Raw genomic sequence first — 24,827 nt, 5'->3', positions numbered from 1 at the left:
GGGAGAATATTTTTACTTTGAAAGAAAACACTTTTTCAAATTGGTAGAAGAGCACTGCAAACGCAAAGACAGTAAAATAGTTTGATGAGATGGACAATGGCTCCTTTGGTGTATTAGCCCGGGAAAAAAAAAATGAGGTAAAATGTCAAAATGTAAGAACCAGCCATTCTAAAAAGAATGACCACGACACAACTTTTCATGTTAGAAATGAATTAAAAGGCCCTTGTTGCTTCCTGACACATTAATACACAAAAGAGGTCGTCGTCAGTCTCTGAGGTCGGTCACTGTGTATATATATATATATATATATATATATATATATATATATAGACAGAGAGAGAGAGAGAGAGAGATGTTACAATACTATATATATATATATACAGAAACAGAAAACAGAAACAGAAACAGTCTTTTAATTGTCACACGACACTCCACAACACATGCTTGCACACACACACACATGCACATGCTTGATGGTGGCCGGTGAAATGGCTCCTCTGCTTTTGACCCATCCTGGCTTGTCCTTCCTCCGGGGGCACAGCCAGGAGCAGTGGGCAGCGTACGTGGACGCGCCCGGGGACCAGGTGATAAGTGTCCATCGCTGGTCAGACGATGATGGGTGCATGTTTTTGGTGGGGGTCCTTACTGACGTGAGGTGGAGGAAACCCCATGTGAACACGGGGAGAACATGCAAACTCCACACAGAAAGGCTCCTGTTTTTTTGGAAGATAACCCGCCGGAGCACGGTGCCAACAGCGCCCCAGGCGGGAATCGAACCCAGGACCTTCTTGCTGTGAGGCAGCAGTGCGCGCCACCGTGCCACTATATAGAGAGAGAGAGAGAGAGAGAGAGAGAGATATGTTACAATACTATATATATATATATATATATATATAGTATTGTAACATATATATATATATATAGAGAGAGAGAGAGAGCGAGAGAGAGAGAGATATGTTACAATACTATATATATATATATATATATATATAGTATTGTAACATATATATATATATATAGAGAGAGAGAGAGAGCGAGAGAGAGAGAGATATGTTACAATACTATATATATATATATATATATATATAGTATTGTAACATATATATATATATATAGAGAGAGAGAGAGAGCGAGAGAGAGAGAGATATGTTACAATACTATATATATATATATATATATAGAGAGAGAGAGAGAGAGAGATATGTTACAATACTATATATATATATATATATATATATATATAGAGAGAGAGAGAGGGAGAGATATGTTACAATACTATATATATATATATATATATATATATATATAGAGAGAGAGAGAGAGAGATATGTTAAAATACTATATATATATATATAGTATTGTAACATATATATATATATATATAGAGAGAGAGAGAGCGAGAGAGAGAGAGAGAGAGATATGTTACAATACTATATATATATATATATATATATATATATATATATATATATATATATATAGTATTTTAACATATATATATATATATATAGAGAGAGAGAGAGAGAGAGAGAGAGAGGGAGAGAGAGATATGTTACAATACTATATATATATATATATATATATATATATATATATATATATATATATATATATTTATCTCAAGGTATAAACAAATTGGCTTAGTAACTATTACTGGTTTGACTCCGTGCTTTCTTACTCCGACTCTCCTTGTGTTTAGAAGAAATTATGCTTGGATACATATAATTTTAAGGTAACAACAGTTTTAATTGAGGATCATTTTTGAGCAGCAGTTGATGCCTCTCGATGTTTTAGTGTTTTTGTTCTAGATTTAAAGAGGGTTTTTTGTTTTTTCCCCACAAATTTGACCTAGGTCTCCAGACTCCGGAATCAAAATGCTCCATGCAAATGGAGGTTTATGGGTCACCTTAGAATGACCCATAAACCTACATCTCATTTCAAACTTCTCCTCCAGTTAAGTCTAGTATTTAAAATAAAATGAAAAGCTGTGTCAGAAAGTAACAATTAAGATAGGATTATCCTGTTTGCGTTTCAATATGCAATATGTTTATTCTATTTCACAAATAGAAAGAAGGTTTTAACCGATCTGAAATCGGGTTTGATATACAATGACGCAAACTATTAACCATGTGTTTTGTATTGAAGTTTAGCCATGCAACAGTTTTGTCTACCAGCAACACACGTACGTTTATGAAAAAATCTGAGGATTTTGAAGGCACCAAATCAGACGCTGCGAATCGGCTGCTAACTTCAGCGTCATGATGAGGTAGTGCTTTATCGATTCATTAATCGGGCTGGAACCCTATCGTTTTTGTTCGGAATTCTGGCTGGATCCCGGTTGTTGCCGTTATTTTTTATTTTTAATCTCTGCTCTCTTCGGGCTAAAAGTATCCGAAACACGACAACGTCAGTACGCACAGACAGGTTTCGGATCTCGTTATAGAACTGCTTGTCGTTGGGGTTTGATCAATATCGATCTTACATTTGGAGCAGAAATAAGAAAAAAATGTCGTCATTTCATTAGTTTCGGGAGCGGGGACGCTTTGTGACATCACCATCCGAAGTTATAGAAGTCCGAGCTTCGTCTCTGGAAGACGTTTCCTTCCAGCCACTTGCAAGTACGACGCCGAGGGAGAAGAACGGACGTTGCGGATCATGCGGATCTTCGTACAGAGCGTAGCTGCTTTGTTCTCCTTCCTGCTTTCCGTGATGTTCCTTTCCACTCTTTTGTTTCTATTGCGGATACGTCCAAATACATGGAGTATCAACGCCAAAAAGTCCCAATTACTAGAGATGTGGACTCGAGTCATTGGGACTTGTACTTGAGTCGACTCGAGTCACTGTTTTGATGACTTGCAACTCGACTTGATAGAAAATAAATAAGACTTGAGACGCGACTTGATTTGGGACATGATGACGCCAATGGCTTGTTTGCGTTCACTCTCATTCACTGAAACCTTGAACTGAAACGTGATCGGCAGACAAAAAGGTACTTCGGTTTGGCTCGGAGGTCGCCCTCATCTTATGCCGTCGTGGCTCGGTAGCAGGCGACCAAACGTTGTCGTAATCCATGAGTGCCATCGTGCAATTTGAGATCGCCTTATCGAACACAAGTTGATGTTTAGAAAGTTGTAAGTTGCAAACAAGGGACGGTGCTTTTTTTCCCCTTTCCCGTGTTAAGCTCGGTGCGCCGTGACTGGTCCGCGAAGCGCCACGCTCAAACTAGTTTCTTGATATTGGGACAACGTGCAGACAGCGTAAAGCACGGTGACTCCAAATGACGTCACATATTGCCGGAAAGCAGCAATATGCGAATTCTGATTTGCGACATAGTGATAGAAACTGTAAAAGCCTGACTGATATCGGTCATTATTTGAGTTTTTGTTTTTTTTTGCCACATCTGGATTGGCAGTTATGCACCAATGCATCCCGATTTTCAAATAATTATAATGAACAAAAACACATTGATTATCTGTCCTGTACTTCTTGTACTTCTTCTGTTTTACTCCTTTTAAGTAACTCACCATGTCCATCCATGTCTGTTTACACTCACGTGTAGACGTGGACCCAGCTCTGCAGGCCCTGCTGCGTTCAAGGGAAACTTAGAAAACAAATTTGTATCGGGAAGTCATAATGCTTTCACTGGAACTCTGAAAAACAATTAAATAAATACAATTTTTATTTCGTATCGTCTTTAACATTTCTTTCATGTGACACATTTCTTTGTGTGTTTATTTGTTTTTATTTGTTTGGCTATAAGTGACATTTTTTCATATATAGAAACTTTAATAAAATATGCATTTTTCAAATTGATTCAAATAATTTGCACTCTCAGTCAAAACACTGATAATCGGTACAGTGGGACGCTCAAAAATCGGGATCCGTATTGGATCCAAAAATCTGGCATCGGTCTAGCTCCAAAATAGACGATACAATTAATCGGACAATGTCCAGACCTAATTACCCGGACATTGTCCAGATTTCATGTGTGAAAGCAGCTCTAGACAGACAGCTTGAGCCGGGGCTGCGTTTAAAGTAAACTCTGAAAACTGTAACTTGTGCTGCGTTTTACAAAACTACAAAAACTATTATCGTTCAAAGAACTTCCGCCGGAAGTTCTAAGAACCATTGGAGGAACCAGCCTTTTCTTTTGAGTCCGCACTGCACTATCCAGGAGCGATCTAAAGTCTTAAAACGCTGTTCTTCAGGGATATTTAAACTGGACGCCAGAAGAGTAACATGCAGTGACGTGAGTGCACGTTGATTGATCCAGACGTAAGTCCGCTGTGTTTTTAACTTTTGTAACTTGAGCTGCGTTTCACGGAACCCGGAAAACTGTAAGACGTACCTAAAACGAGTGAATTGTATATTTATTATTAAAGTAATTATCATTATTATTGTTTTTCTTCTTCTTCTTCTTCTTCTTCTTCTTCTTCTTCTTCTTCTTCTTCTTCTTCTTCTTCTTATTATTATTATTATTATTATTATTGTTATTATTATTATTATTATTATTATTATTATTATTATTATTTAATAACTATAAATTGTATTTGTGTGTGCAACTAGCGTACCTTAAACAATGCATTCCTGGAAATAAATCCGAAAACATCATCGCTTTGCAGGCGCTACACCCATTCTTTTATCACAATTTCACAGCGCCACGGTATGGTGAGCTCATGAACTATCATCAGCATTGTTATTTATGCTAAAACGTTGTTCTGCAGATCAACAGTTTTAGTTTTTTTTATTGAGTAGTACAGTATTGGGTATCATATATATATTGGGTATATTGGGTATCAGTATTATTGACAGAATTTGTTAAAGAATTTGTGAAGATAAAAACAAAGGCATGTTGATAAACAGTAATAATAGTAAAAATATATATAAACAAAAGATATATGAGCTGTTCCAGCCCAGTTTTGAACCGAAGCGAAGGTAATACCCACTACACTACAGGAATTGGCTGCTGCGGAGGGGACGATATAAAGGTTATAAATCCAATATGACCCAATCCAATGAATCCAAAATATTCAAAATTATGTGGATTTTGTCAAACAACTAATTGGATGTTTCGCAAGCGCTAAGTAGCGAACTGCTATAACAATTACAACAGATTATTTCATATCTGAACGCCTTGGTATAGTGTATTGTGACGTCATCAAGTCAGAAAACCATGTTCTGTTTTTTGATGATCCTGTTTTTATCATTCAATTTATTTTTTCTTATTGAACCAAGTCATACAAACCCAAACAATGTCAGAGAAAATAATCAGCGAATAGAACAGCCAACAGAAATATTTGATCGTGAAAACGATATCCTAACATTACAATAGTAGATCAAATTTAAAATTAATGAATAATAACGACAACACAGTTACTATGGAAAACACCAGTCACATCACAACCGTTGTTATAGGGAATGTGAGGATTGATGGTTGCTATGGGTTGCTACGGACTCCGTTTTCTGGAGTTTTTTTCTGGAGTTTTTCACCGAACAAGACTTCCGACCCATCTTTCAACTCAAACACGCAGGCTGACACTCCCAGTCCATGTGAGGAGCTATGCCCCCCACATACGGCGGCTTGCTCCAGCAATGCGGCGTCAGCTTCACATTTCCCTACAGCCTTGCCAAACGGTATTCCGGCGCGTGCGTGTATGCATTCCAGATGAGTCCAGCGTTAGTCCGGCTGTACGGCCATTTCAAATCATTAAAGAGCTATACAATGACTCAATATCTGCCACCGTGCTGACCACATGGCTGGCCTGTCAGGAAGCTTGGAACCGATTCAAGAATGGCGATCGGCTGTCCTGAGACGGACCCCGATGGAGGGACTCTTCGATGGAGGGACTCTAGCGATGTATGAAGGCATCGGGGGTTCCGGGGCCCCTCCTTGGCCCCCACGACGGGCAAGCGGTTGTTCACAGCATCAAGGTCGACCCCAAAGTCATTTGTGACGATTTTATATTCGGATTTGCGACCTTTTTATGAAGTATGTAATGGTCTATCGAAGCTTAGGTGTGGACTTTTTGAACAACAACCTCCATTAGTCACTAGGATGGAGTACCAAGAGAATGGATCAAATATTGTCACATCAGTGTTGAGTGTTTGAGTTGTTTGGCCAACAAGAGGCAATAATATGTATGTGAAAATGCACATTTTCCCTCTTGGTCTATTAGGCAATTCAATAGTTTGAAGATAAAAGTTGTAAGATATCCTATTTTGCAACCGTAGATTTTAGAAAGTTAGTTTATTGGAAGCTATCTGTTTGAGAATGAAATGCATCTGAAACAAGCTGGTTTACGCAGCTTTCGTTTTGTTTTTTTCGCAAGATGGACCATAAATGCACCTTATCCGCCCGCGTGTTCTTGACTGCCCTGCAACCGGGAAACTGACGGGGATCCCACTGTCCGCTCTTCCTGGAAACGAGCGATAAATAAACCGGATGGAGTGTTGCATCGATTCCCTGCCACGTGCAACGAGGAACATCATGGAGAATTCCGTATCTCAGGCCGCACTCGAACGTGCAGAGACAAATGAATGGCTCAGAGCAGACCGTCTATCCACGCCCCGACCATAAATACTAGTTCTACACAGCATGTCACCGGCAAATCGTTATCCCCCCGTCTGGTTGGATACTGAATCCGGGAATAGCTGTTAGAATGCAATTTACCTCCGTGTCTGCCAACATCTCAGTCAATAACAAGTGAGGGGTCGCTCTTGATTTACTCATTTGATACCTGCAGCAGGAGTCTCCAAGTAACAAAACATCCCGTTGCTTTACCAGATCTGTGGTTGTAGTTTTAGCCCAAACATATTAATATCCACGTTAACATCTCACGGAGGCTCTGGATTGCACTGCGGGGGGGGGGGGAGAAAGATTGGTGTGATGGAGTGGATGCCCACCAGCGGGTGGGTGGAGGGTGCGACAAAATCCACTAGGTGGCAACGCAATACTAAAAATACCACTTTCCTCTCTTACTCCAGCGGCGTGAAGAAACGATAGATACGTTGCGCTTTACGCGCACGCTCGGACACACACGCGCGCGCGCGCGCGCACACACACACACACACACGCACACACACACACACACACACACACACACACACACACACACCCCTATACATTAATACAGTCAAGCACCTTTTAACACACTCCCTTTATGTGTGTATTCACATGCGGGGGATGCTCTCCATCACAGTGCACACACACACACACACACACACACACACGCACGCACACACACTTTAACGAGTCTCACGAGTGTTCTCTTCCTCATCTGTAGTCTGCTAAATAGTCTCGGACGAATCGAAAAGAAGAAGCCATAAATGACAATGTTAGTCTGTCTTTAAAATGAAAACCGTTTTAACGCTTTTTTTTAACACTTTATATGCCGAGGCCCTTATGCTGCCCGTGTACTTCTTCCACGCAGCGCGGCGATTGGGGTTTCACGGGGCAGGAGAGTGTCGGCCGACGGGCAGAAAACGATCGTTGTTACATGTTTACAATTTTTTTGCTTGATGAAAAAAAAACAAGTGCTCGTGAATTGGAACCACGTCTGCCAACAACAACCGATAGCAGCTGAGCCAAACACAAACAGAGCACGTTATGCAGTAGAACTTGGCCTCCTTGTCGTATAAATGAACGCGGGGGGCATCGTCGTCCCCGTCGTCGTCGTGCTCGTCCTAATGAAATGTTTTCCTGCGTCGAGCGGTCGTGCGCCAGGCATTTGTTGTTTCTGTCGTTTTACTATCTGTGTCAGCCGTTATGTGGCGAGTGTATAACATTCAGTACAATTAACACGCACTTAAGCCTTTAAATCGACGCGACTTTCGCGTCATCGTAGTCTTTCACGTTCGCGAGACGTTTTTGGTTGTTTTTCATGGCGCGGCTATTACCGTCTTGATTTTTTCACATATCCATTATTTTCTTTCTGAAATGGGTCTGGACTTCGGCGGAGTGATAAATATTCGTGCTGATCAATTGATTGATTACCTTGCACAGAGGTCGTATGGGCGAGCACCGGTAATTTCCTTCAGGGCCCGAGGCTCCTTTTCACTTTGAACCAGGCTCATTATAATAAAGACCTTGATAATAATAATAATAATAATAATAATAATAATAATAATAATAATAATAATAATAATAATAATAATAATAATAATAATTACCATAATTATAATAATTGTAATAATCATAATAATCATATAGGTATTCATTAGTTTATTTCTAACTTATATAACTATTTTATATATATATATATATATTTATATATATATATTGTTTTCGACGGCGTGAATCATTGGTGTTTTGTATGGGATTTGAAAGTGAACTTGAAGGAGGAGAAGCGAGACAATAATTTCACTATACTTGCAACTATGGGGTCTCGAACCCAATTAATGCCTTAATAATTGCAACCCACGGGGCTGTGGCGGGATAGCCCACGTCACAGCCCCGGCCCGATCATAATAAAATATGCATTGAGGAGCAGAAGAAGAAAAAATAAAAAAATAAAAAGAGGAAAGGGAGAAAAGTGAGTTATTGCGCTGAACGAAAACTGTTTCCATTTAGGATAATTGGGCGCGCTGCCTCGAGCTGTGTGTGTGTGTGTGTGTGTGTGTGTGTGTGTGTGTGTTGTGTGCGTGCGTGCGTCTGCGCATGCGCGCGCGCGCAGATTGGTGCGCGGACCGCCGCCCTTTAAGACAGTGGGTGCAGGCAACCCACTTAATCGCAGCATTTATGTCATTACAGGAGTGCCAAGGTGAGGTGGAAGAAGCAGTACAGGCCCAAGTTTCTCCCAAACAGCAGAGTTGAATGGCATTTTAAATTGAGAGGGTTTTTTTTTTATTTTATTTTATATTTATATATTTATATATAAGTCCCTAAAATAATGCAACGAATTGTTCTCAGAATACATATTTTAGGTTATTCATAGCTATTTATATTTATATTTTTTGAGAGCAAGGTTTACACATTGGGGCCTGTATTTTAGTTGATCTTCTGTTACTGTAGCCTCCTATTTTGTTTCCCCCTTGCTTTGGCCATAATGTCATAATGTATGTTTCCCATTCCACCTCAAATGAAATTAAATTGAGAGAGAGAGAGCGAGTTAAATTGTGATTTCAACACATGCAATTATGTCAAGATAAATGGGACCAAATAAAAAAGACGACTTCTATTAAAACAGTTTTATTCAAAAGCTAGGCCACAATCCACCAAGTAAAAAAAAAAATACAAAAAAATCAATAAAGCCGCACTCTTCCTCTATCAAGTCGCATTGGATGGATTTAAATCGCACTGTGATTATTATTATTTATTTTATTGGTTATTGGTGATGGCGTCACCAATCGAAAACGGAGGGAGCTCGCGGTCCGCTGGGGTTCGCGTGCAAGGTCACCGTGACGTCACGTGGACGCAATCTCTGTAATTTGGAACTACCTTCGTCACGTGCTGCTGCAATTTGAGAAGCGTTCGACTCGACATTTGGGCCATATTTTGCACTTTAAAAACGAACGAAATTGATATTTGAAAAAAACCTTGGGCCAAAAAATATAGAATTGACTTGCATATGTTATATTGCTGCGTTACTCATTGTTTTAATTGTTGTAGTTGTTTTTTTATTTAATTGAAATTAAAACATCAGCCAGCAAAGTATTTTATTTTGCGGTTTTTTCACCGATATTACTATACAGGCCAATTCTTAAATAAAGTTTGGATTGAACCCCTTGTTACGGGACCGTTTTCTTACCATGTCAAAACAAATGGATCAGAGAAATTATGGGACGGTTTTGTTTTAATCCTGTATGCGCTAGGTTTCCTGAAATTAAAATGCAGGTTAAGTTCTAATTAAGGTGAACGTTTTAAGTTGAGAACGCTTGAAAAAAATGGGTTTAACAAATGAGGGAATTTCCCCATCAGACGCCTCCAATGGAATCTTTTATCTTTTTCTTAAAAAAAATAAAAATAAAAAATCATATGCAGCGCAGATCGACTGCGGATCCCGCATTTACCAAAAATGTCTGATTTATACATTGACACTTGATGCTTAATTCATAATTAGTCATTCTTATATATATATTTATATATATATATATATATATATATATATATATAAGTGAGCTTTAAAATTGGGGCTGTCACTTGAGTTGCCCAAGCAGAAAGAGAAAGAGAGAGAGAGGGAGAGAGAGGAGGGGGGGGGTTCATTCATTTTCTTTTTTTTTTTTCACATTTTCCAGCGCTCGATACGATGGTTGAAACCCAATTAAAACACATACACGGCTTTTAATGGATACACTCCACTTTGGTAATTTAAAGTGAACATTGACGGATGTGACTCCGTTTGAACACAAGGTGGATGAGGATGGCGTTAGAATTAAAGTTGTAATTAAAAGCCGACGCACGGAGGTAGATCTCCATCTGACTGGATCCAGTTTTAATAATCAACGTGATCCCCCCCCCCCCACCTTACACACACACACACACACACACACACACACACACACACACACACACACAGCCGCCCCCCCCCCCTCCCCTTTCTGGCTGCGGCGGCGCCGGCAGCCGAGCGGAGCGGCGCCGTTATGCGCATGCGCGAAGGTGTCCAAACTGACAATGCGCGAGAGATAGCGCGTCTCTGGGATTGAGAAACCCCGAGAAAAAGGAGGAGAGAAAGGGGGGAAAAGGGAAAAGAAAGAGAAAAAGGAGGAAAACATCCGAGGAGGCGAAAAATCCCCTCCCCCTCCCCCCCTCCCCCCTCCCCCCCCCAAAAAAAACAAAAAAAACAAAAACAAAAACAAAAACAAAAAAAAAAACAGAGCCACGGCACCATGAGGTCCAAAGGCAGGGCGCGGAAACTGGCCACAAGTAGGTGCAACATCCCTTTTCTTTTTCGGAAACATCCATGTTCTACCTTTCTTTTTCGGTTCGCACCATCTATTTGGGGTGGGAATGATGCTTCCATACTTCCAGGTCGGATTCGTGTCGTCGTCGTCAGCTGTCAGGGTCGGCGAAAAGCAAAAGCCAAAACTGTTCCCGGAGCGGCGGTCCGGGTTAGAAGTTAGAGCGGACGGTGCGGGAACTTTGCGTGGGAGCCGCAGCTGCGCGGAGCCGGGGTGCGCGCCGCGGCCACAGTGCACGGCGGACACCCCGCGTGGAGCGGAGCGGAGCGGACTGCTGCCGGACACCGCGCCGGGGGGGGGGGGGGGGGGGGGAAGGAAAAGTGCGGCTGGAAATATAAGGATAAATAAAGACATTGGGGTGTTCCTTTTGCTCGCGGCGTTTCTCTGCGTGTTTTTAAGCCGTGGCGCAGGGGACGTCGCGTCGGGTCCTGCAGGTACATACAAGCTGCTGGAAAGTTGTGGTGGAAATGTTTTTTTATCGCGACTTATTTTTACTTGGGCTGTGTATGAAAGTTATGGACGTTTGACGTTCCGTGTGTGTGTGTGTGTGTGTGTGTGTGTGTGTGTGTGTGTGTGTGTGTGTGGATGGATGTGTGTGTGGTTGTATCGATGTGTGTGTGTGTGTGTGTGTGTGTGTGGATGGATGTGTGTGTGGTTGTATCGACGTGTGTGTGTGTGTGTGTGTGTGTGTGTGTGTGTGTGTGTGTGTGTGTGTGCGTAAAGTGTCCACGCTGCAGGCTGTTGCGCTTCTTTTATTTTATTGCAAAATTAAACAATGTATGTGTTAAACTGTGTGGCGCGAGACAAACATGTTTAATGGATTTGATTATTATGAGGTCATCTGCTAGATTTTAAGAATTTGTGCCGAGGGGGATGACACGTTCAGCAGCTTTCCATGCGTTGATGTTTTAGTAAGTTCACTTATTTTCGTAGACCGCATACTTCTAATGTTATTTAAAAAAAGAAAACATTTAATACCGTGTAGATACTGTAGATACTGTAGGTATCTTATATGTCTTGCGGCGTTTTCAATTCCATCTCAATTTCTCGTTCTGCACATATGGACTTGACAATCTACATTATATGTAGTGCTCCAGAATGTGTATCGCGGTTGGAACATATTTAAAAAACAAAATCGTGAGGCTCTCTATTTTTCAATAATATGTGCCACGGTAGTTTACAATGTTGCAACACGGTTCAAACAAAACCATAAAAATAAATAAAACATTTCGTTAAGGCAGCAGTACGTCAAACACTCAGGACTACGGTGCGTGGTAGTAAATATATTTTAATACGTATAATGTATGAAATAAAATAAAATAAAATAATGAATGGATGCCTATTCGTTTCATACGCAGACATAAAAGCCTTATAATATGAGATATTGTGCCATAAAAAATAAATATATTCCAAAATGACAACATGATGACATTACGCGCGCGCCCGCGCGCACACACACACACACACACACACAAACACACACACACACGCACACTCCTCATCCAATTCGTTGTGTTTTAGGGCCCCTGTAGGTCTCCTCCTTCATCCACGGTTTTTAAACCATAGAGGGCTCTAATTCCAGGCTTTTCTCAAGAAGTGAGTGGACGATATCCCAGATTCCCTCCCACTATAAGAGGGAGAGAGAGAGAGATACTGTAATAGAGTTTCCTGAACTTTTGGGGCTTTTTGCTGTGCGTGTGTCCCCCAGAGGGATTGGAGCCGTGCTGGCCCCCAGCCAGTTCTGCACAGTGTCAACAGTGGATATTTAAATTCCCAGACCCCTCATAAGAGGTTTCTGCTGCTAAATGTGTTCAGTGTGTGGCACAGGCCTCCTTGCACCGTGGAGAATATTGATGTGATAAAAGGGTGAATATAATGGAGGGGTGGTGGGGTGGTGGAGAGGTGGTAAACGGAAGAGTGATTGATGGAGGTGGACTCATTAGTCCGCATGCCCAGATGTGATGTGAAAAAAACTCCTCTTTTAGGCCAAGGGCTGCAGGCCTCAGCCCATGCGGACATTTTATATATATATATATATATATTTTTTTTTTACCTATTATACCTATACCTATACAGTGTGTATATATATAAGACAAGTGACGGGTGATATTTCCCAAATATTTATTGTGTGCAGTCTAAATATCTTATGGAAGCACCAATAGTCATCCTCACCAAAATTTGGTAGAAAAATCGATATTGAGGTTTTGTCCAAAAAATATAGCAATGCTCAACAAGCAACCTTTATTTGATCTAAATTATTATTATTATTATTATTATTATTATTATTATTATTATTATTATTATTATTATTATTAATATTATTATTGTTGTTATTTTGAATAATTTTGCATGAACAATAATTTGCAGGCCTTATAATAAACGTATCGCGCCGCAGATGTGGTTTGTGTGTGCGCACTTCTCTATACCCCTGCTCCTTTTTTCGCCCTGCGTCCAAAACGTGCGTCTTCCTCGCACACAGTGCACCGGGGCCGTGCGTCAGACGGAGCTCATTAAAGCGCTTAATGGATGGGGTCCATTTACAGGGTGAAAGGGAGAGAGAAAGGGCCCGTTAAACGCTCCTGGTCACTCCCTGGTTGTCTCCGCCTGCTGCCAAACTCCGGTAGTTTCTGTACAAATGTTCCGTATCTCCCCGAGCGGTGAACCAGGACCAGAGACACACAAGGCCCAGAGCAGAGTGGAAACATGTTCCCAATTTCTCATCAAACACAAGTTCAAGTTGAAAAAAAAAAAATCATTACATCGGGAGTCATTGGTTATGCTTAAAAAGTTGCTTCAGTTTATTAAATCTCTCTCTCTCTCTCTCCCTCTCTCTCTTTATATACACACACACATATATATATATATATATGTATATATGAAATCTACACCTCAGTTGGTCCATTTGAGGTTGCCACCCCCTGAAATTAGTTTTACAAAATTTCGAAATTGATAAAATGACTCAGTTTATTTCATTGTAGATCAATTTTTTTCTTTACATTATAGTCAAAACGTAATTTCTTCGTTTATTAATGTGAAAAAAATGCTTTGGGAAAAAAAATGGATGATGGAAAAATGTTTTGCAAATATCCCCATGATGATTTTTTATTTTATTTCATACAAATATATTCAATATATTCATTAACACGCAGTGAGCCTGTGTAGAAATGTACCTTCTCAATGTGTGTTCGCCGGACCAGGTGTAACTGCCGCTACAGCTATAGGACGACATGTGAAAGTCACAGGGTTCACAATATCGCATACATACATATATGCACGACGGCGTGCATGTGCTGGGGCTCATGCATGGGTTCCCTGAACGTGCCTTTGTGAATGTATTAGCCTGGTGTGTGTGTGTGTGTGTGTGTGGGGGGGGGTACAGAGGAGTAGGACCCCCTCATCCATCAACGCCCCCATCTGTTTGACCTGTTGGTCACTTTTCTTCTCCTCTTGTGAAGGGAGGTCTCTCTCTCTCTCTCTCTCTCTCTCCCTTGGACTTTCTGTTTTCCGCTCTATCGTTCTATCCATCTCCCCAAAAAAAGGCCGCTTTTTTTTTTTTTTTTGTTTGTTTTTTTCGGAAAAAGGTTTCCCGATGTTAATGAGTCCACCCCGGACTGGGGGTCTCGGGGCTGTAAACAAGGGACCTGTGGTGATGAGGTTAGTGGTTTGTTTATGTGCTGTTGTCACCCATTTGAAGGACGGCCCCCCCCTCGCCCCAGGCAGCTAGGGAGACTCCGGACCCCCCCGGCCCGCCCCCCGTCATGGTTCACCGTGGTCCCCCGCGACGTGTGGTGGCCGCCTTCCCCACGGCCTTCTTCCTTATCCCTCCCTCCATTTTCCAAAGGCTTCCGACTTGCAGAATCCACAGTCCTCTGTTGGTGAAGCAAAAGTGTGGCGCTGGACGGACGGGCGGTGCAGCGTGGAATAGGTGTTTGTTTTTGTGTGTGTTGGGGTCGGAGGGGGTGGCGGGTGGTTCTTCGATGTTGCAACATCCCAGACGGGGCAGGGGATGTGTGGGAACACGTAAGTAGGGGAGGGCGTTGGGACGGGGTGGGATGGAGGGGCGGTACATGTCAAGCCTGAGAACCGCCGCGTGTTTACCACAGGGAAACGGTACCAACACAGAACAATGAGCCTAACCCCTCCTATATAAAAAAAAAAAAAAAAGAAAGAAAAGCCATCGCTCTTTTTTGTTTTTTCTCCCGCCTCCAAAAGGTCACAGTTAGAGATAGCGAGTCACAAACACCCCGGCCTGGTGTGCTGCGGTTCGCACCGGTACCAGGCTGACGTCATCGGCAACAGGGCAATCGCAAGCAGAGCATATTTTTATAGACGCGTGTGTGTGTGTGTGTGTTGTTGCCGTGTTTGGTGGATTAATTTCTCTATGGCAAAGTGTGTGTGTGTGTGTGTGTGTGTGTGTGTGTGTGTGTGTGTGTGTTGAGGAATTGAACGGCAAGACAAACGCACTTTGCCGCTCCGATGTGTCTGAGACAAACGCCGCCGTTTTTTTTCAATCTCAAATGGCGTCGAGACGATTGACGTTTTGCTGAGTTCTCAAAGTTTCCCACCTCCCCCCCGACGTCAAAGTGATTTGTGTTTGCTGATATGATGTCCGAGCCGTTACCACGTCGACAGATTGCTGACGGTGGCGGTCTCTGTCGCCCCGTCTATTAATGGGGAGCAATTTACAGTTAGCGCTGCGTCGCTTTGAGGAACAATGTCCGTTAGCTAATTAAAGACCTTCAATCATTCTAAATCCCAATCAATTACCTTCAGCAGGTGGTGGGAACCAGGCGGACTATCTGGGCTCATGTCTCACAACACTAATACTGATTAATCCGGCCGTTCTTTTTTTTTTTTTTTTATCATTATTATGGGGAAGACTGCATCTTAAACCCAGCAAAACGACACAAAAGACATGTTCAGACAGAAAGAAAAGTGTATCATTTTTCCAGTTATTATCTAATTGTTGGCTTTGAAAACGGTTTCACAGGCTACGAAGTATAAAAAAAAAAATAATAATAAAAAAAAAAGGAGGCCAGTCGCGCCCCATAATAAGACCACAGCGGCTGTAATTTGAGGAAAAGTTTCCTCCGACAACTTCGGTCCAATTTGTTTTTTAACTTCGCAATGACTTTCTCAACCGTGCTCGAACAACATCCATCACCCCAAAAAGACGGCTCCACTTCATGAATATTACAGGGGACTGGATCGCCGCCGCGGAGAATAGCACCGCGAAAACCTTTTACTCCGAAGGTCTCAGATGGTGACACTTCTTCCGATTATTCTCAAATCTGGAACCGTCCGGCACCCAAGGTTAAGCGGCACATTTTTAGATGTGCTTATTTATTTATTCTCTGGATTTGAATCTGCGTGGGGAAGGGTGAGGGGAGAAAGAACAGGGAGGGAGCCGCGGCGACAGGAATCGGTCCAACAATCGGCCCGTGTGTGTGCGTGCGTGTGTTGCGTGTGTGTGTGTGTGTGTGTGTGTGTGTGTGTGTGTGTGTGTGTGTGTGTGTGTGTGTGTGTGTGTGTGTGCGTGCGTGCGTGCGTGCGCGCATGCGTGCGCGTGTGTATGTGTGCGCGGTGATACCAGTTTGTTCCAGTAGCGCTCGGGGGATCTCCCTGGGTGGAGGGATGGGGCGAGGGAGAGGAGGAGAGAGAGAGAGAGAGAGAGAGAGAGGAGGAGAGAGGAAAGAGGGGGTGGTGGGGGTTGGAAAGGAGGGTGGCAGGGGGAGAAAAATATGTATTAATGAACGATTATCCCAGCAGGACAGGACGGGAGGATCAGGTCACGCATGTCCGCGGCTGATGAGTCAGGATGGGACAGGCGCGAGCACGCAGAGCGTGCACGCCGCGCGCCCGCGCGTCCATATGCGAATGTGTCAGTACTTACACGAAGCGGGTCCGATGCACGTGCAGCTTTCATCTGCACCAAAACAACGCCTGACGCTCATTAAGCGCTGACCCCTCGGCCCCCGCAGGATGGAGGGATGAGGGGAGGAGACGGGATCAAAGTGGAGCTCTTCCTGGAGGAGTTTGCAGCGCTCCGTTGCTGGACCCCAAAGAAACCGCTCTGGACACGGTTAACTCATGTATGACGCTGAAGGAACGACTCCCCGTCGGTAAATGAAACAAAGAAATACAAACAAGGGATACATATTTGAACGTGACACCAAGTCGTCGTTGCGCGTTTTAATCCCATCTTATACAATCAAATCTTTTAGTTTTGCGGTCTTGAGCGGGCGTCCAAATAAGTACGTAGGCCGATCGATGTAAACGCCGCACGCCACACACCGCGGCACCAACCTTTTAAAAGTGGCCGCCAAGTTGGCAATCGTGCACGGTTGCCGAGGCCGACGAAATGGTCCCTGGATATTAACAATTTTAGAATTGAGTGCTAAATCGTTCTCGATGATTATAATCCTTAGTTCAAAGTATTACAATTTTTTTTTTTGCCATTTTTGACAGAGTAAATCAGTTCACCAGGATGACTCATTTTCCTTCCCCAAAGTTTCTAGACACATACAGTAGGTACACCGCGCTACGTGTGTCAAGTGGGTTGACCGCACAATGTCGTGGACAACGGCCCAAATCCGGTCACCAGGGGCAACTGGGCAACCGATATTGTCGAGACCGTCGAGACTCAGAACCGCATCTGATACAGGTGTTGGGATAATAGAACCCTGAGAGAAGTCCATATCCTCGCGGGGACGTAGCGATCGGGGGCGCAATTTGCGCGCCTGTCTCCCTCTGCGACGGGACCATTGAGGGGGTGCCCGCGATCGGCACGCCAAAACTGTGTGTTTTTATCTCAAATTTAGGTTATTTTATTTCATTTAACGTCTCCTTGTGTAATTAAACAAGCACTGTGTGTAATGGAAGGCCTTTCTCCACGACCCTCTTAACCCCCCCCCCCCCCCCCCCGTCGACAGTTCGCCTAGAGCGGCAAAATGGCTAGAGCCGGCCCTGCTCTACGGTGTATGTTTATGTGTTAATGTGTTAATGTGTGTGTGTGACATAGAGAGCTATACCTAGCGCCAGAGAGAGAGAGAGAGAGAGAGAGAGAGAGAGAGAGAGAGAGAGAGAGAGAGAGAGAGAGAGAGAGAGAGAGTGAGAGAGAGGGAGCTCCGTGTTTTGTGTGCGGTGCTGCAGAGTCAGCTGGGGTTGCCGTGGAAGGAAGCAATGGGGCTGCGAGGAGGAATGCGACGCTGATTAGCGGCCGCTTACCTGTAAGTGAACCGCCGCTGTGCGATGAGGCCGAGGAAGCCGCGGAACAATAGGACAGTGGTAGAGATTCCCTTCCAGCTCGCATTCCAGCCCGAGCCCCCCGCTCGGCGCTTTGATGAGCCCCCTTTCTCGCGGCTTCCTGGGATTGTCGCTTCTCCGCCAAACAGAAAAACACGCCGCGGTCGGCGGCGAGCCGGGTCCCAGGGAGGGGAGAGCGCGCCACCCTCCCCAGGATGTCCTGTTTTGATTAGCCTTAGCATCCTAAAGTACCAGGGAAATATTATTCTAACATGGAGAAGAGCTCAGCGCTGACACATCCACCCGCTTTTCCACCCGCTGACCCCGCGGGGGTCAGGTCCGCTACAATGAGCCTGGAATCAAAGGTGTGCTGCTCACCCAGAGATCCGCCCGAGGAAGTCACATGACAAAAACAAAGCCATAGAAGAATGGGAAGAGGGTTTTTTTGGGGGGGAGGGGGGATTGGAATGTCCAACAGGTGGACTGGTCTTTCTAGGATTTTTGAAGATCCAAGGAACCAAAAAGATATTGTTTGTAATATAGATGTATAAACCTAAAGAGATATTACTCAAAGGGATGGGGTGCGGGCTTCTAGATTATTTGTAGGGATTGATTCTAAAATGTGTCGCTTGGTAAGAAGTGGACTTCCAGTTATCTACCTGCAATACCAGTCCTTTTATAATCACCAAAAACCACTGACTATCTCCGTCCTATGGAAAACTTGAACGTCAAGAGCACAAGCATATTTCTCGTGCATTGCCTCTGCAGAGGGCAACCCTACAACCCTTTGACGAGCTAAACAACTGATCGTCGGCGCTTCTCCGAGAGAAGGACGGCCATTTTGCTTCCCCGAAAATAAGAAGTCGCCCCTCGGCGTGAACACCAATTCTCACACACAGTGTCCTCTTTGACCAAGCCTCTCCCGCGTCTCTCTGGTGGACGCGCGGGGCAGCCGAGCGTCTCTCCACGGTTTGTTGTTTCGCGGCTGCTTGAGGCCTTTACTTTGACAGGAGGGCACCACATTGTTCACCTCACTGTCCAGAAGGAGCCCCCGGGGGCCCGGGGGCCGGGATGTCTCTGTCAGGCCCGTGGCAGAAATGGGGCGGCAGTGGGGGCGGAAGGGGGGCCCACGCCTCGCCGGGTCAGTGGACAAGCTAATCGATTTTTATCTCTGTTTCACACGCCGGGCCAGACCCCTACAGGCCTGATATTCACATGGTCGCTGTCGAAAAAGATTACTCTCCTTCCATCTTATGTGCTCTTATGTCATTCTCCTGACAACATCTCTCCCTGTCTCTCCGTCTCTCCCTCTCTCTCTCTCTCTTGTTATTCTTTCTTCAAACCGAGCTCCATTTTTCCTGGTCGTACTCTGAGGGAAGGCTTTAAATTTAGCCCCCCGATGCCTGCCCGCTAGAGAGCCATGGCCTTCCCCCCCCTCCAGGGAAGCTGGCAGGCAGGCGGAGGAGCCGTTGTTTTCTTGGCCATTCCTCCAGATGAAGCGTCCCAACCAGGGAATGAGGGCTTTGGGAAAGGTCTGGAAACTTCCCATTCATCAGCGTAAGAAGATACTGCGCTGACAGTTAGCAGACAGCCAGCCAAGCACAACAGGCGGACGCTCTGCATGGGCCCTGCAGTGCTAAGCTCAGCAGACAGACCAAGCGAGACCCAACACCCTGCTCATCACCGCTCGGGGAAACAAAAAACATGTGTTAACATTTTAAGCAGTTATTCTGGCGCTCTTGTCCAGAGTGGCTTAAGTGAGGGCTGTAAAATAAGTAAATTATGTGTTGTATCATCATCATCATTATGTGTTGTTGTAATAAAGATGCGCCGGGAGCAGCAAGACAGTATTTAAACCAAGGATGAAGAAACCTTTGCATGCTGCAGACACATGGCGTTTCTCTGGGAAAAAAAGGCCATCTAAAACACTGCATAGGATCTTGTAAAATGTCTGAATGTCCAAAACTCGCACTGATAATCAAGGTTAAAAGTCGCCTCTTTTTAAGACTGTAATGGATGGTACCTGTTAAGCTGCAGCAGAGTGGTACGTTTCTCAACAGTAAAGCGTAAGCTGCAGCTGCGGCTAAAAGGCTGTGGCTGTGCTATGAATGTTAGAAATCATGGGAACCAACATTTTATTAAGGCCTGGGTTGATAAATAGCCAACCCACCCTTTCATTTTGTTATCCCTCTTTCCCATTTTTTTCCCTTTTTGTTCTTCCCCTTCCTGCTTTCTATACATGTCTCTTACTCAAAAACTCTGCACCATAGTGGTAGTAATGTGGCCCGGCCATCCACCCCGTCAAACACATACATCAAAGTAAATACAGATTCAAACACATTATTATGTACATACAAACACCCTTAAATGTTTGATCCAAGAAATGCAAGACACGTGTAGCCATCAATAACCCCATTGTGTTATTGATGGCTCTGCTGTACTAGCCCTCACACACCTGTGAAGGCCCTAGCGTGGGGATGGGACGGACCAAGGTGGGACAGCGGGGGGCGTGGCATTGCAGGTGTGGGTGTTTGTGTCTCTCTGCCAGGGATATTAATCGATGCCAGCTGACAGTTCAATCTAAAATCTAAGCCCGGACCCAGTCAAGCAGCCGGCCGGTAGCCGGGAGGGGGTCATTACTGAGCCCTAGGGGGTGCAGCCAATTGCATCAGCGATCAATGACAAAGGCTGTGAGGGAGGGATAGCAAAGCAAAAGAGAGGGAGGAGAGGTGCATTGGGGTGTGTGTGTGTGTGTGTGTGTGTGTGTGTGTCTGTGTGTGTGTGTGTGTGTGTGTGTGTGTGTGTGTGTGTGTGTGTGTGTGTGTGTGTTTTGCGGAGAGTCAGAGAAATCAGAATAATATAGCAGAGAGAGAGAGCGAGAGAGAGAGAGCGAGAGAGAGAGAGAGAGAGAGATGTAGGTAAGAAGGGATGGCAGGGAGAGAGGTACTGCATGGCAGAAGAGAAGTAGTTATGCAGCTGAAGGTCAGATCTTAGCTGCAAGCCGGAGTGACAAACAGGCTGTCAGAAGCAGGGATGGAGATATTTCTCTGATGCTGCACGGCCAGAAAAATGACTACACACACATTGTGAAATACCCCGAGACACACACTCACACGCACAGGCGCGCGCACACACACACACACACACACACACACACACACACACACACACACACACACACACACACACACACACACACACACACACACACACACATCCAGACATTGCTAGAGCAGCGTGATTGAGAATGCAGTTGGGGAATTCGGTGTGAGCCATTTCTTTTTATGAATTCCATGTACGAGGTGTTGGCCGGGTGCATATCTCTTGTAGTGGTGGATTCCAGGCTCCACTGCAGTAAAAAAGTAATGAGTGGTTATGAATAAACTGTATATATATATATATATATATATAAAGGCCAGAAAAATGCCAAAAACCCCTTAGTGACCCTGATGCGTTACCATGGGAATAGCCACCACAGCAACATCCAACACGGCCTGTGTTTGCCTAGACACCAGAACACAAACACAGCCTCCCACCAACAGGAGGAATTCCACACACTTTACATTTCATCATATTTCATAACTTAATGAATGGCATCTTAACCTCCTTCTAAGACATGTTTTTCCTTGTCCCCCCCCCCACCCCCAAAAGTTAAATGTACGAATTGACGTTAACTCAACATGTAGATCTAGTTCTTACCTCCCCAGGGACACGGTGCATTTATCCAAGAGTATCTCTCAGTGGAGCCACTGGATCCATCTCCCACACACACACACACACACACACACACACACACACACACACACAGACGCACACACACACACACACACACACACACACACACACACACACACACAAACACACACGCACACACACACGCACTGAGTGATGATGACTCATTACAGAGAGGCTGCCCCTTTGACCTCCTCTGGTCTTTTCAGATCAGTCTCTGCCATAATCATATTCCCCAACCAGGTCTCCGTCCGCGGCGCCGCTCGTCTTGTCCGTCAGACAGCCGCTTGTTACCCTCTTTCTTCTCACTCTCCCTTCCCCCGACAGTGAAAATGTGTTAATTTTTGCTTGGATCTTTGTTTTATTTATATGAACTTGGAGACGGACTTCGCCTGAGGGCCGCCCGCGTCTTCAGAACTGTACAAAAACCTGATGTCGGCGACCGTTGCGCCCTGACTTTCCATGTTCTTTAGTGTTTAGAGCGCAGAGCTGTATAAGAGCACTTCAATCCGCCGGGATTCAATACATGTCTTAAGTGTCTCGTTTTTTCCCCCCACCGCTGCTGCTACTCCTCGACATGCATACGACGGCCGTAATGTCTCGGGGCCGCAGAGGGAAAGACGGCAGAGAAAAAGTCACCTTAGATTTCCGCACGTTCCACTCTTTTATTTCATGCTTCTTCGTTAATCCAATCCTGCCGGGTATTCTGCGGCGGACGGCGTGGGCTAATATGTTTGTTGTGGGGCGATCGCATTTGATCATCCTCTCGACAAATGCAATTTCTCGGGGCCCTTATTTGATCGCGGGAAGGAGCGCGGCATCCGCGCAAGCATGTACACCCTTCCAGACGAAAGAGAAAAAATAAAATAAAAAAATAGACGTGCGGAGCAGCTTGCATCTGTGAGAGGGAAAACTCTATTACAGGTGTCCCGGCCGCTCGGCCCCGCAGGCTCTGATGAAATGCTCTGTGGGCGTTAATGTAATTCCGGTTCTCGGTCTGGCCCCGAGGCCTGCCACCTCCGGGGACTCGACGCAACGGTCTCGATAAAGGGGGGAGGGAAAAAAAATAAAAAAAAGCAGGGTGGAGTTACATCCATACAATTAGAATAGGGGAAACTTTGAAGGGCACTTTCTGGTTGTAACACAGTAATCCCTTCTTAGGACGGAAGAAGCAAGTTGAGGCTGTATGGTTACACTATCATGAAAATGGACTTTATATCGTAATACTTGCTGATGTCCAGATAGAAGTATGATTGTTCTACGGACAGGAACCTCCATAACCATGAGCGGATTCCTCGCGTTGATCCCCACGGCGGGGTACAGTGCACTCTGAATTGCACAGACAGTTAGACACAACGTGCCAACAGACAGGCGTGTGATGTAGAGCAGCCATTCCCAGACTTAAGAGTGCCGCGGCCCAATTTGAAATCTGAAATCTTCTGCGGATGCGAGACTAAGACGAAATACTTCCCGATGCATCTTTTATTTCATCAACGGAACACTTGTGAAATGTTGACGTGGGCCTAAGGCAATGCAGCGCATATTAATAATCCATCCACATACATGTAACCATTTGTAAAGCAACAAACGTTAAAATAGGATAAAACAAAAAGATAAAGATAAATGAAGAATAACACGTAATTTCAATCCCAAATGGCTCTGTTTTATCAGTGCCAATTACTCATTTGAATGTACATCATAAATAGTTTTTGGTAATTTCAAACTTAATTACAATATTGAAAATTAAAGCGTTTTTATTTATTGTCGCGGCCCACCTATTTTTGCTGCTGTAATGGCATATGGTATTTAACCCACAGTAGCGGTTGCTAACCATGACTGAACCACCAGCTCACAACTGCAATAGTCGAGCACAACATTCTCACACTCTGCAATGATACCGTGATGCATCGTGACGCAGGCCAATGTTCGGTGCTGGCTTTGATGACCACCGTATCTTGGCTGGGAGACTTGAACAGTGGGTGGGTATCTCTGGGTCAGCCCTGCAGCGGTTTTCCTCCCGCCTCTCTGATGGGAGTTTGGCGGTTTCTATTGGCGGCGTCGCCTCCTCACCTGAAACGCTGTATTGTGGTGTGCCCCAAGGTTCTGTCCTTGGTCCCATTCCGTTGGCCTTGTGTATGCTTCCCCTTGGATAGTTAATAAGGCACTATGAAGGTATCTCCTATCACTGTTACGCAGATTATATCCAATTCTACCTCTCTTTTAAACCCCAAAACATAGCTATATAGTCAGTTTTAAAATACTGCCTCAACACTATAAAAACTAGATGGTAGGTAATTTCTTACAGCTCAATGCAGACAAACACTGCTATCCTTATCTCTGCCCCTCCTCGTCTTGTCCCTAAGATTAGGGAAAGTCTTGGGTCTCTTACCTCGTCGGTTAAATCCTGCGTAAGAAATCTAGATGCCACTATGGATCAGAGTTTTTAATTCGCCTGCCTAAGCAAAACATCCCTGGGTCGTTTCCAAGTTGTCCAAAATGCTGCCGCTAAACTCTTGACCAGGTCCTCCAAAAAGTCTCATGTGACACTGACTCTCGTCACTCTTCAGTGGCTCCACATCAATTCCAGAATCGGGTTTAAAGTTCTTGTCATCACCTCTGCATGGTCAGGCACCTGCCTACATGAAAGATGGGCTGCAGCCCCGTGTCACCGGCTGGTCTCTAAGGTCCTCTGATCAGGCTTTGCTGGTCGTTCAGTGATCAAGACTTAAAAGTAAAGGAGACCTTGCTTTTCAGGTTGTGGATGCTACATTTTGTAAGTCGCTCCCTTTGGAGTGACGATCTGTGGACACTGTGAACTCTTTTAAAAAGCAGCTCAACACCCATTTGTCGAAACTTGCCTTTGTGTAGTTTGTCTATTTCCATTTTATTTCTGTTTTTATTGTATGTATGTTGATGATTATCTACCTCTGTGTAGCATGTGATGTCCCTGCTAT

The 24,827-nt window shown here is 44.3% G+C and overlaps 1 protein-coding gene across 7 annotated transcripts in view; it reads left to right on the top strand.

Annotated features, from left to right (window-relative positions):
* Positions 1-10,722: 10,722 nt before the first annotated feature.
* Positions 10,723-24,827, top strand: part of mecom (MDS1 and EVI1 complex locus) — a gene marked incomplete at its 3' end in the record, with an annotated part of 152,663 nt that continues 138,558 nt past the window's right edge. For all 7 annotated transcript variants that reach the window (XM_080007174.1, XM_080007172.1, XM_080007169.1 and 4 more), the window contains exon 1: positions 10,723-10,861. In XM_080007174.1, the coding sequence (XP_079863300.1) occupies positions 10,825-10,861 (37 nt within the window). In that variant the 5' untranslated portion in view covers positions 10,723-10,824. The remainder of the gene's footprint in view (positions 10,862-24,827) is intronic.

This window comes from Zeus faber (genome assembly GCF_960531495.2).
Source record: "Zeus faber genome assembly, chromosome: 9".
Lineage (NCBI taxonomy): Eukaryota > Metazoa > Chordata > Actinopteri > Zeiformes > Zeidae > Zeus > Zeus faber.
Note: the sequence above shows the minus strand (reverse complement) of the source record. Positions and strands in the feature narration are given on the sequence as shown.